Source organism: Neolamprologus brichardi, chromosome 17 (genome assembly GCF_056152115.1).
Source record: "Neolamprologus brichardi isolate AB-2024 chromosome 17, ASM5615211v1, whole genome shotgun sequence".
NCBI lineage: Eukaryota > Metazoa > Chordata > Actinopteri > Cichliformes > Cichlidae > Neolamprologus > Neolamprologus brichardi.
Genome location: NC_142120.1, coordinates 3,420,118 through 3,432,520, shown reverse-complemented (window position 1 = coordinate 3,432,520; position 12,403 = coordinate 3,420,118). Strand labels below are relative to the sequence as shown.

At 41.2% G+C, this 12,403-nt stretch overlaps 1 protein-coding gene across 2 annotated transcripts in view; it reads right to left on the bottom strand.

The window, feature by feature from the left end:
- etv6 (ETS variant transcription factor 6) overlaps window positions 1-9,179 on the bottom strand; it is a 35,736-nt gene extending 26,557 nt beyond the window's left edge. The window contains exons 1-2 of one of the 2 annotated variants that reach the window (XM_087830522.1): window positions 8,780-9,179; window positions 5,042-5,171 (exon numbers count right to left, since the gene is read on the bottom strand). In XM_087830522.1, coding sequence (XP_087686648.1) covers window positions 5,042-5,171; window positions 8,780-8,809 — 160 coding nt within the window. In that variant the 5' untranslated portion in view covers window positions 8,810-9,179. The remainder of the gene's footprint in view (window positions 1-5,041; window positions 5,172-8,779) is intronic. The other variant, XM_087830523.1, reaches the window with a different exon arrangement.
- Window positions 9,180-12,403: the final 3,224 nt, after the last annotated feature.

The window sequence follows — 12,403 nt, the reverse complement described above, 5'->3', positions numbered from 1 at the left end:
AGACTTTAAAATCCAAAGATGAGTGCATCTTCAGTAAATATTAATTGCTTTTTTTTTTAAATCCCTTTATTTAGTTTGTTTTACTCCAGATGTGTGTTGTGTCTTTACATACATTTCTTTTTATATTATGCCAGCATGTAGTTACAAATTGACGTTTTTTGGCCCAAAAATGTCTTCATAATGGATAAAATTCATTCACTGACATAGACAATGTTTTAACATTGCATTTGGTAACAATTTAAACACACTGTGTACTGCAGTGATGTCTGACAGAAAGGGTTAAAAATTGAGCCTAGTAGCATTCTTTAGTGTGAGGAGCAGGCTGCAACTCTCCCCGATCTAATCCACTTCCTCCCCAGGAAATGGAGAAGGCGGATTTCTGCCCACACTGCAATTTCCTCCCTCATTCTTTTTCTTTCTGTCTTTTTTTCCCCTCTCCTCCTCCGCTCTCTCCTCCTCCTCCTCCTCCTTCTCGCTCTTCCTTCCCTCTTCACCCCTCCTCCCCCCACCGTCAGAATAAATCTCCCTCTGAGTGCGGGGGTTAATGGATGACTTGTTTTCCAGCACGTGTGTTTATATAGCAAGGAAGAGAAAGGACGAGCAGAGGTGTTTTAGACCTTGTGAGCCGTGACAAAGACGTGTGGCTGGCTGTCTGAAAGAGGAGAGTGGATCCCCTTTAGCAGCAGACATAAACTAAACACTGCAGAAGAAAAAATGAAAGACGACCTGCAGATGTCTGAGTCTGCGTGAGCAACTGTGCTTGACATCTGATTAAAACAGAGTTCGACTTCCACGTGTCTGCGGATGTGAAGTGACCCATCAGTTTACTCGACAGGAAACCCAATGCGGACCTGTTGAGCGTTCTTCCTTTTTCTGCAACAATACAAAAGAGGAAGTGGGCTGAGGGAATTTCCTGTGCATCTCATCCAGCTTCAGCCTGACACCCAACCTAACGCCCCGCCAAGAGTCTTGAACTTCACACCGGCTAGAGAAAAACTGGTTAAATATTGACATGTGCACCAATGAAGCAATTCAGGGTTGGTCTTTGAACTGTTAGCCTATCTCTTGGCAGAGCTCCAACCCCGCCCCCTCTATGATTGGGTAAGCAATGAATGAGCAGATGCAACCAAACTCAAGTCCAGTAAAGCTGTGAATGTCACCCAGTTGCTTCACCAAGTTGTTCCCAAATATATTTCATCAGACTTTTTCCTTTGCAAGTTCAACTAAAGCCGGCTAGTCACTGTCACCTTGCCCTTCACTTCACAGCTCTGGAAAGACTAGGCTGTGTCAATGCTGACTGTGTAAGGTAGATGGAAGCTCTTCAACGGGTTTCAACTGATACGAACAGAGAGAAGGAAAGGCACCCAAATGATTTTTTAAAAATTAATGCTTCCACAAAAAAGCCGCCTGACTCATATCTTACAAATATGTTCACATTGAGTCTACTTTACATTTAAAGTATCACAATAAATGAAAGTCTCACAATCAGAAAAAAAACTGAAGAGAAAAACTTTTTTTCAAATAACACAATCCTGCTTTTCCTGTTTTGAATTGTGACTGAGTCATCCACGATACTGCACGACATGTCCATGTCAAAATGTTCTGATATCTGTTCTCTATTTGTGTCAAAATAACCTTCCCTCACCATTCAGTGATACAGAGATAAATGCTGATAAAGGGTGTCCAGAGACCACGCAAGCCATCTGCAGTGGCTGTCAGCATGTTAGTACTGTGGCTCAAACCGGACCCACCGTCACCTCAGAAACACACCTTTAGAGTTTCAGGACTGTATCTTGCATACTCGCAGTCTGGAAGCTTAATTGCTACAACCGAATGATGTAGTCCAAGTTATTCTTTTCAGATTAGTTCCCAGTCTGCTCTGGAGGACACGTGTTTAACAGTGACCCCGGGCTACAGCCAGTGTTTCAGGGCTTACTGTTTAACTCATATTCAGACTAAGACTTACAATTTTGTGACAAGAAACTGTTTATAGTCTACGAATATTAAAAAAATGAATAAAAAGATAAATGATTCTGGTAAATGGACTGGTTCTTATATAGCGCTTTTCTACTCATCTGAGCACTCAAAGTGCTGTACACAACTTGTGCATTCACCCATTCAGACCCATTCGCACAAGCACATCTTTCTAAGTGCTTTATAGCTAACATTCACTCACATTCATACTCCGATGGATGCATCGGAGAGCAATTTGGGGTTAGTATCTTGCCCAAGGATATTTGGCATGCAGACTAGGGGAAGTCAGGAATCGAACCACCAACCTTCCAATCAGTAGATGACCTGCTCTACCACCTGAGCTACAGCCACCGTGATCAGATTAAAGAAACTGTTTTTTTTAGATTAGCATTTCTGCCTTCCTCTTTTGTGGCCAAAGCACACTCTGATACGGCTGATCGATACTGCTGGATGCAAACAGAAGTAGAAACAGAATGTTCTGGTACCAAAAACCTTTATGCTGCCTATTTTGATTAGCAATAATCAAAATTATAAGAAATGTAAGTTTGCCAACATTACACACAACAAGCTGCAGGGTATAGAAGAGCAGATACGGTTGTGCCAACATAACCACAGAGCTAGCAAAGTTAAGTTACAGAAGTTTTCTTTCAACAACCTCATTTTAAGTTATTGAATGACACCTTTTGCACACGTGCTCATACACTGCGGGAGAACTAGCATCGGCCAAATCAATAATGATAACATCATTATTAATAACTGAACATTGTGTATCTTGTACAACTCAGAGATCGGCTAAGTATTGGCATAAATGCAACAAAGCTAACTTGAACGTGAAAGACTAGCTGGCTAACTGCCCCCTGTAATATAATGTTAGCTAGTGTTAGTTATCTTACTTGGTAACACAGGAAAACTTCCTGATATCCAGCATACCATCTATAAAGCTAGCTAACCAAAGGTTTGTAATCCCTTTATAGAGACGTCTTATTTGTCTAATCTCATTTTAAAGGAGTAGATTGGCCACCTGTGAGCGAGCACAGTTTAAGATAATTAAATAACTAAATGTTTTCATATTAGTAAACACTTTATCCTTAAGCCACTTGGTGACCAAGGATTTATTTGGTAGGGGTGCAACAATACTCGTATCGATATTGAACCGTTCGATACAGTGCTTTCGGTTCGGTACGCATATGTATGAACAATACAAAATTTTAAATTTATTTTACCAACTTTTCTTCTGACGATGCTGTCTGTGTTGAGCGCTCAGTGGATCTGCGCTCGACAGTGCAGCCTAGGCGGAGTAGTCGAACGCAGATCCACTGAGCGCAGGGCAAGCTAGCGAGACAGAAGCTAAGCTCTCCTTGCAACATGGCAAATTGAACCTCCCCCACCCTCATTCAGATCTGGCCTTTGGAATTATTTTGGTCTTCATGTGACGTCATGGACAAAAGTAAAACAGTATGTCGGATGTGCCACGCAATGCTCAATTACAATGGTGGGAACTAGTGCGTTAGCGCAGTTAGCTCGTTAACGTGTTGGCTGTCCAGCCCCACGCACGGGGCGATCCGTGATAGCTTGTTAACGGAGATTTACCGTGTTGTGGCGTTAACGTCATTTCAACGAGATTAACGCTGACAGCACTAGTGGGAACACAACGAATATGACTGCACATTTACTCCAACATCATCCTAGTGCAAAGACAAGTGGAAGCAGACAAAAACAACAAGCACGCATGCTAAAAACGTTACCCGAGTCATTTAGACCAGCGGTCCCCAACCCCCGGGCCTCGGACCGGTACCGGTCCGTGAGTCGTTTGGTACCGGGCCGCGAGAGTTGAGGCTCAGGGGTTTTATCGGTTTTCAGCGTTATTTTGTTATCGTTTTTATCGTTTACTCGGTTTTCCTGGGTCTTTTCACGTGTGTTATGAATAAATTTTCTTTTTTTCGGTACCGGTACTAGTTTTATTTTGTTGTATTTATCCGCGAAACCTTAAAGGCCGGTCCGTGAAAATATTGTCGGGCATAAACCGGTCCGTGGCGCAAAAAAGGTTGGAGACCGCTGATTTAGACAGCCGTTAGCACATGATTCTCCTTATGGGGACCTGATATGTTTAATATGCTGCTGAGAATATAGCCCAGAAGAAGCGTATAGTAAAGCTTTTATTTTGGAAAGAGACATTTCTCTGTAATAAACTCTCTTTTCCAAAGATGAGTGATTTCTGGATCAGATAGATTTTTTTTTTTTATCCCTTTGTTGTTTCAGCAACATTAAATTTAAAAACTGTACATTTGAGTTAAAATATATATTTATAATTTTAATAAATGACAACTTAAAAAGGCATGAACAGTTTTTTTGTATCGAAAAAATATCGTTGCACCCCTATTATTTGGATGTTGCGTTTAAAGATGTTTAAGAACTCCTCTAATTCAATGACCAGGGAACATGTAAAGTAAGGATCTTGTGTATTGAACAGACTTAATTTAAACACGGTTCCTTGTATTGCATGTTCTCTGGTCCATATTGTCTGTAGCTGTTATTGCAGTGCAGAAGGTCAGTCAGCTGTGCTCCAGTGGAAGCATGTGTGATTAAAAGCCTGACCCCAGATCTGCTTCAACGCCTCCCAGCTAAGAGACACAGCATGACCAGCTCAGCACTCATGCCGTGATAATAGCGAGTGTGCTGCCCTGACTGGATGTGATGAGTTTTAACTATTTTTATTTATTCATGTCCTCACTTTGATAGTCCATTACTTCTGCTTGCTGACCTAAACTCTCCGATGCCATCACCTCCAGAAGTTAAAACTGTGTCAGCAGGAGAGAGAGAGAGAAAAAAGCTCACCTTGACAGGGGATTTTTGAACAAATTATGAGGACAACTTCAGCTCTGGTTTCCCAGATCATCACTTAGGACCAAGCGGAAACATTTCCAGAGCAAGATACCAAAAACACTGACAAAAATCAATCTGTCCTGTTCAAATGACCGGCTGATCGATGCATGTGGGAGTGACTGGTCATCCTTTTGTGTGTGTGTGTGTGTGTGTTTGTGTGTGTAAGCAAGAGAGTGTGACTCACGCAGGTGCGCAGGCAGCCTGGCAGGCTCGTCCTCCATTCGGCTGGCTGGCCTCGCGGCGGGAGCATGGACGGGGGAGGAAGTAGAGTTTGGCAGCGGGTTCGCGGAAGGACTGAAAGAGCTCCTCTCCTGCTATGAATAGACACAGAGACACAAAGCATGGCTCACAAAGCTCTGCGATGCACCGGCCCTGAACCCAAACAGCACCACGCCGACTCGCCTCACCTCGCCGTGCACCCACACTAACGGCTAGCCTCGGCACACAGAGGAGACTGTGCGCCTGATAAACTGATGCTCAGGCCAGTTGAGCTGTGAAGTCACTTTCTGGACATCCAAATACCCAGAATGCCATGCATGCTTTAGGACATGTGCTGCACTGGACTGAGTTAAGGTCATAAACTAAGCAATGCACTGACGGACAAGATGTTGACCACAGACTCTCCTGCTCTTGGTTGTCAACGACCACAGTGCATTTACATCAGAAATCATGTTTTCTGTTTAAAGACAAACTGACTAATCTATGTGGTTTTTCATGGATTAAAGATTCGGAAACAGTTAAAAATGGCACATATTTGAACAATGACAGCTTTTTGGATTTTAAAAGCATCATCCTGAAATTGTCCAGTATAAACAGCATTTCTGGTTTTCATTTTCACTCGATGAGTCAAAATGTGAGCATTACTTTCATTGCTGGACTAATCTAGAAAAGAATGAATCACATCAACACGGTAGAGCAATAAAGTTGTTATGTTGAAATGCATGACTTTAACATCATGCATTTGGAGTTTTCGCTGTTTGCAAGGAAACAATCCTTTTCAGTGATTTCTGGGAATTTAGACACTCCACACATAAATATCTTTAGATAGGACATAATTAACACAATTGTTAGTCAGCGTCCTTGTACGGACGTGCGAGCGAATTCTGTGTATTTGCTTTGTTTTCTTTCAGATGGTTCACTGCGGTTTGCAAAAGCTTTAAAATGACATAATAACAAAATGATGTCTTATTTCCTTTCAACACAAAAATCCTTTTCATGGTTAGTCTTTCATAGGTGAGACTTTCAAAGATCTGAATAACATGAACTATCTCCTAAGAATTTCTCAGTCAATAGTCAGGCAACAATGGGAGTTTTTCACTGGTTTCTGCTGCTTGAATGTAAAGATTTTGTGCATTTTTATGAGAAATCTGCTTTTATTGTATTAATACCACTGTGCAACATTAAATGGTTAAAGCAGCTGTATTCTCCACTCAGCTCTGCTACTGTTTATGGCGTGCGTCGAACGCAGGCTAAAGGTATGAGGTTTTCCAGTTAACTGTAATTTTCTGTTGACTGGTTCCCTTTCCTGCAAAGCATGATTCCACCTAGGTTTCTTGAGGAAATGAAGCTCAGGGGTTTTTTTAGTTTGTTTTTGTTTTTGTTTTTCTTGCAGTTTCACCTTCCAGCTTGTTGTCACCACCCAGCTACTTCGAGACCTGCACAACAACTACATGTACCAGGAATTTCCTGTGGAACCCCAGCAATAATCTTCCAGTCTTCTATTTCCTCGTGTCAGAGGCAGAAGGCCTTGCTCTTGACATTCAGCTGTCTAAAAATTCAGCTGCCTGCGTCTTCACACAGCTTCGCCTGGGTCTATGAAAACGCGACCTCTGGGACCAACGGGAAGTGATTTGCGACAGAGCCGAAGGTGAGGGGGAGTCGTCCTCGCTCGCTCTGATGGTAAAAGTTCTCAGAGGGAAGTTCTGATCATTCCTCGGCAATCGTGCTCTGACATCAGACTCAGTAATGAGCAGACATCCCTCACGAACAAAACATTGTTTTTCGTTTTCAGTTACTGGACAGTGCGCATTGCTTTGAGCTATTTCAGTCTGACCTTGGCACCTCAAATAATATTTCTATTATTACATGTCCCAGTTACAGTGATAGACTTGGATTTTTGACTAATGTCCAAAAATAAAAGCACAAAGCCAGTTTTAGCGTGACAAAAACAATAATCGGATCAAAAAATTGTTGCAGGTTAATCGGCTATTTTTAGCATTCAGTCTCTGCTGATCAATATTGTCTCCTTGTCCTCATGCTGCAACCGTGTATCATCTTCATTAATGATTAATCGATGGATCACACAGATCACAACATGCTCTTGGAAAGCACAAAGTGGGTTTAAGTTGTTTACACCTGGTATGACCACCGGCTACAAAAGCCAAAATATTAGAGACGCACTGATATATCAGCTGATACTGGCTGCATTCGCCAAAACTGATGGCAGTCAATGATATTTACTTTTATTATCAGTTTTACATTGGCTAAATGTCTGACGACAGCGTAATAAAGTCTTTATAGTTCACTTATTTCTTTTGAATCAATACTAATTATTTGGTGATTTAAAGATTTTTAAAAATGCAGCGTGCCCTCTAGAGGTCACACTACAAAATGTCAACACTCACAACACGTTTTAAGGGTGTTTCTCATCTTTAAGCTGTATACAAGCTGTAGGTATTCAAAGTGCAGAATGAATATAAGCTCAACTTTTAGGCGACCAATAAAAGTAACTATCAGTGAGAACACAGAATACCACCGAGTGACTTATAGCCTGGTAGTGAATGCGTTAAACGCTTACCTAGAAAACTGGAGCCTGGAATGTCCACAAGTAACCAAGCGCCAGCTTTAAAGCTATGCGCAATAAGCAAATCACTTCCAGTGCGGACACAGCTTCAATTTTTCTTTTAAATCAGCTGCTTTTAATGCAAATTCCAATAGACCAGCAAATAGCTAACTTAGCCCAGTATAGGCCAACAGATAAATCGGTTGGTATCTAATTTTTTCAGACAATAATTTTATTCCTTTAATTTTATATCCCATTAAACACAAAACACACAAACAAAAAATTGGCCTAGCATCAGTATCGGTTTGTTGTTTGCAGTTAGCTAGCTGTATGTTTGTCGATAAAATAACTGTTCCAAATTTGTGTGAAGGCCTTTAAAACATGTAAGTCGCTTTTTATAAATATTTCTCTTCTCCCTGGGAGACCCCAGGGAATAAAAAACACTTTTTCAATAAATATATAAAATATCGGTATTGGTATCTGCCTAAAATGTCACAACTGGTGCACTTTATTAAATGCCTGCATTTGCCTGCAAACAGTTGCTATCAGAAAAAATAATAATTTGCATTGAATCATGTTGCATAATGATGCATGCACCTCTAATGCACCCTTTGCCTTTTTTTATTTATCTGTTTTTGATTAATTCCTCGTCGTTAAAAAAGGCAGGAAAAATCAACCATTCCCCCTCCACCGTACACTGTCTTTAGATGAATAGTTCAGTTCAGCTCAGGAACAAGCGTTTGCTTATCCATTAAATTCTGCTTCAGTTGCAGTCCTAACACCAACCTTCAGCTCATATAGTTAAAGGGGGGAAAGCTTTTTTTTTACTGATGCTACAGATACATGCAGGTTGCAACTCGTTCGCCCCCCGATCTCTGCTTACTTTTTTGGGGGGGTCGTCGGTAATTCACACAGTCACGACTTCTTCCAATCATGAGCAGAGTGGAGGCGAACTCTGAGCGTGGAGCCGCGAGCAACAGATGACTAGCAAAACAAACTGAATGGCGCTGTCTGCAGGAGGTGATACAACCCTGGCGGCTCTATCACACGCAGCGGAGACTCAAACCAAACAGTTGAAATTGTCTCCTGAAGACAAACGAGGGAGTGCGTTAAAAGGGGAGGGTGAGCGGACGGTGTTACCTTGTTCGCAGCGGAGGAGGATTCAGACATTATCTCCAGTCAACTTCTCTCCACTTTTCCGTCGCGCGCTGTTCTTTATCTTCTTTCCTTTCTTATAGAAACCCGCACAGCTGCAGCGCGAGCGGCAGCCCGACTGCTCGGCTTGTGTTTGTGGGAGAAGTTGTTTTTTTCATGTAGCCCGCTTCTTTTCCTTTTTTTTTCTTCCTCTTCCTTCCTTTATTTGCTGGCCGGGTCCATAGCGTGGTCGTCGGTGTGAAAACTTCTTTTGTCTGCGTGTGTTTTCCCTTCACATGTCGGCAGCGCGCTGGTTAATAATCCCTTCCTGGAAGAGCGAGACCGAAGAGAGAGAGAGAGCTCGACGGACACCTCTCTCTCTCTCTCGCTTTCTCTCTCACTCTCTCTCTCTCTCATTGATCTGGATGTGTGTAAAACGGCGAAATGACGTGAATTCCCAGCATTGAGCCTTGCCCCCTTTTAAAGGGAAACCCAAAGCAGGAAATCGCAGGCAGGTCGCGTAGCTACACACACAACTGCAGGCGAAGAGGCTAAAAAGACAGACTTGTTTTTTAATTTGCCTTTTCTTTTAAATCAAAGCAAATGCGGTTACACAATATGCTAAAGCCTCACGCTTTAATTAGGCAGACGCAAAAATGCGAGTGAGCGTAGAAGGAATACATGGATTTAATATGAGATGAATTAGTTCACATTTACTGTAAAATCACTTCTGCTTAACTCATACTTTTTAAATCCCTTGTACGAAAGGTGTGACTGCAGTAATACTATAAGAAACAAACATAAGACTAAAAATAATTTTAAAGTATTTCTTGTCAAGTGATTCAAAGAACTAGGCCACACCTCGCTGGGCTGTTTTGGGGTTTTTTATGTTTGTTTTTTTAGCTTTATGAGAAAAAGCATATAGACTGTATGTCGTAAATGGACACAGCTACCTCAGAGCTCTGTGTTTGGAAAAAGAGATGAAAAACAGCATTCTGCCTCTTTTATGTTTGCATAAAATCATCCCTGCATTTAGTGAGTCACAAATACACAACATTGGTAGCACAGATCAAAAGATTTACGGTTTCGCTACCATTTAAGCTCGGTGCTAACTCAGGTTAACTCGAGATTGCTGGTGCTACTCTGACTTTAGGGGGGCATTCCATATTGAACTCAGAATTTCTAATGTTTTCAGGACTACATCATAATATGTTATGTGGACTTGCATTCTTTCCAATGGCCAGCAGGGGGCTACTCCTCTGAACAGATATTTAGTAGGGGTGCAACAATATTCTTATCTATATTGAACTGTTCGATACAGTGCTTTCGGTTCAGTACGCATATGTATCGAACAATACAAAAGTTTTAATTTATTTTATCAACTTTCCTTTTGACGATGCTGTCTGTGTTGAGCGCTCAGTGGATCTGCGCTCGACAGTGCAGCCTAGGCGGAGTAGTCGAACGCAGATTCACTGAGTGCAGGGCAAGCTAGCGAGACAGAAGCTAAGCTCTCCTTGCAACATGGCAAATTGAACCTCCTCCAGCCTCATTCAGATCTGGCGTTTGGAACTATTTTGGTCTTCATGTGACGTATGACCCTGAAGGTAAGCGAGTCATGGACTAAAGTAAAACAGTATGTCGGATGTGCCACAATGCTCAATTGGTGGGAACTAGTGCGTTAGCGCAGTTAGCTCGTTAACGTGTTAACGCTGTCCAGCCCCACGCACAGGGCGATCCGCGTTAGCTCATTAGCGGAGATTTGCTGTGTTGTGGCGTTAACATCATTTCAGATTAACGCTGACAGCACTAGTGGGAACACAACGAATATGACTGCACATTTACTCCGACATCATCCTAGTGCAAAGACAAGTGGAAGCAGACAAAAACAACAAGCACCCATGCTACAAACTTTAGCCGAGTCATTTAGACAGCTGTTAGCACATGATTCTCCTTATGGGGACCTGATATGTTTAATATGCTGCTGAGAATATAGCCCAGAAGAAGCGTATAGTATAGCTTTTATTTTGGAAAGAGACATTTCTCTGTAATAAACTCTCTTTTCCAAAGAGGAGTGATTTCTTGATCAGATAGATTTCTTTATTTTTATTACTTTGTTGTTTCAGCAACATTAAATTTAAAAACTGTACTTTTAAGTTAAATATATATTTATAATTTTAATAAATGACAAATTAAAAAGGCATGAACATTTTTTTGTATCGAAAAAATATCGAACCGTGACACCAAAGTATCGAACCGAACCGTGAATTTTGTGTATCGTTGCACCCCTAATATTTAGAGATTTAAAAATCTAATATGGGTTATGACAATGCAGTTTGAAAACAATCTTGTTTTAGGCTACGTCCACACGTACCCGGGTATTTTTGAAAACGCAGATTTTTCTATGCGTTTGCACCTTTTGTCCACACATAAACTGCGTTTTCGGTCAGTGAAAACGGAGATTTTTAAAAATGCCGGCCAGGGTGGATATTTTTGAAAACTCAGATTTTGCATTTACGTATAGATGGGAAAAATGGAGAAAACGCAGCATCAAAGGTGTGCACATTTTTTGACGTCACACTGTGCGCCACGTTATTGTTTCGGTGAAATGAATTTCTACAATACTGTTACTGTTAATTGTACTTTCTGCAGTGTTTAAATGCTTACATATACACGTCCGGCTTGAGTGAGCATTCAACTGAATAATTCTGTTTTTCAAATGGGACGCACCAACAGAGATCCCCTGCACCGTGACGTCAGTAAACACATTTTTCTGATGACTTTATGACATTCATTCTGTAAACTATAGTCATTGTTAGAGATTCATAGATTTACATTGAAAGGAAGCACAAGTCTAAATCAGTCAGTCTAAATCTCTTGCCATTTTCTACACATCTTCCTATTGGTGTAACCGGTTTGTGAGTGTTTTCTAGAAATTCTTGGCTGTTGCTCAGTGAAATCTGATGGCGACAAAGAAGTCAAAAAGTGAGTATTGAACCAAACACCTCCATGTGATCGTGAGGCGATTGACTTGGCACCCATTCGCCAACTAGCTGAGTGGTAGTAAAACTTGAAAAATGCAACACAAACTGGAAACAGAGGATGTGTGCGTTCAAAATGTGCAACTTTTACTTAGATGGCAAATGGTCTCCATTTCTGGTTTGTCTTGCACTTTTCACAGTTTCACTACCAACGAAAGATTTGACTAGAGCCAGACTGATCGAGGATTTTTAAGACCAATACTGATATTTAGCGCTTTAAAAATCTGATATATCACTCACTGTTTTTTCTTTGACACAGACACACATATAGTTTCCTAACATTCGTTATGTCTTGTTGTTTATGAGTTTTTACAAATATAGAGTGACAGTGAAAAATAATCTTGTTTTTTTTATTTATTATTATTTATTTTAATATCGGCCAATTAACATCCACGATTGATGTAGCATCCCCTACCAATATATCAGTAGGGGAGGCTACATATGTTCTACTGGCAAGTGTTTGCTTATAAGTTGGTGTCTTCCATTCAAACTGTGGGTTCCAACATTTTCCTAGCAAACAAAACAAGACCAAAAAGGGTTTTTGCCTGCTGGTCGGGGAATACACTTCCATTCAAAATGGAAGGCAAGAGTG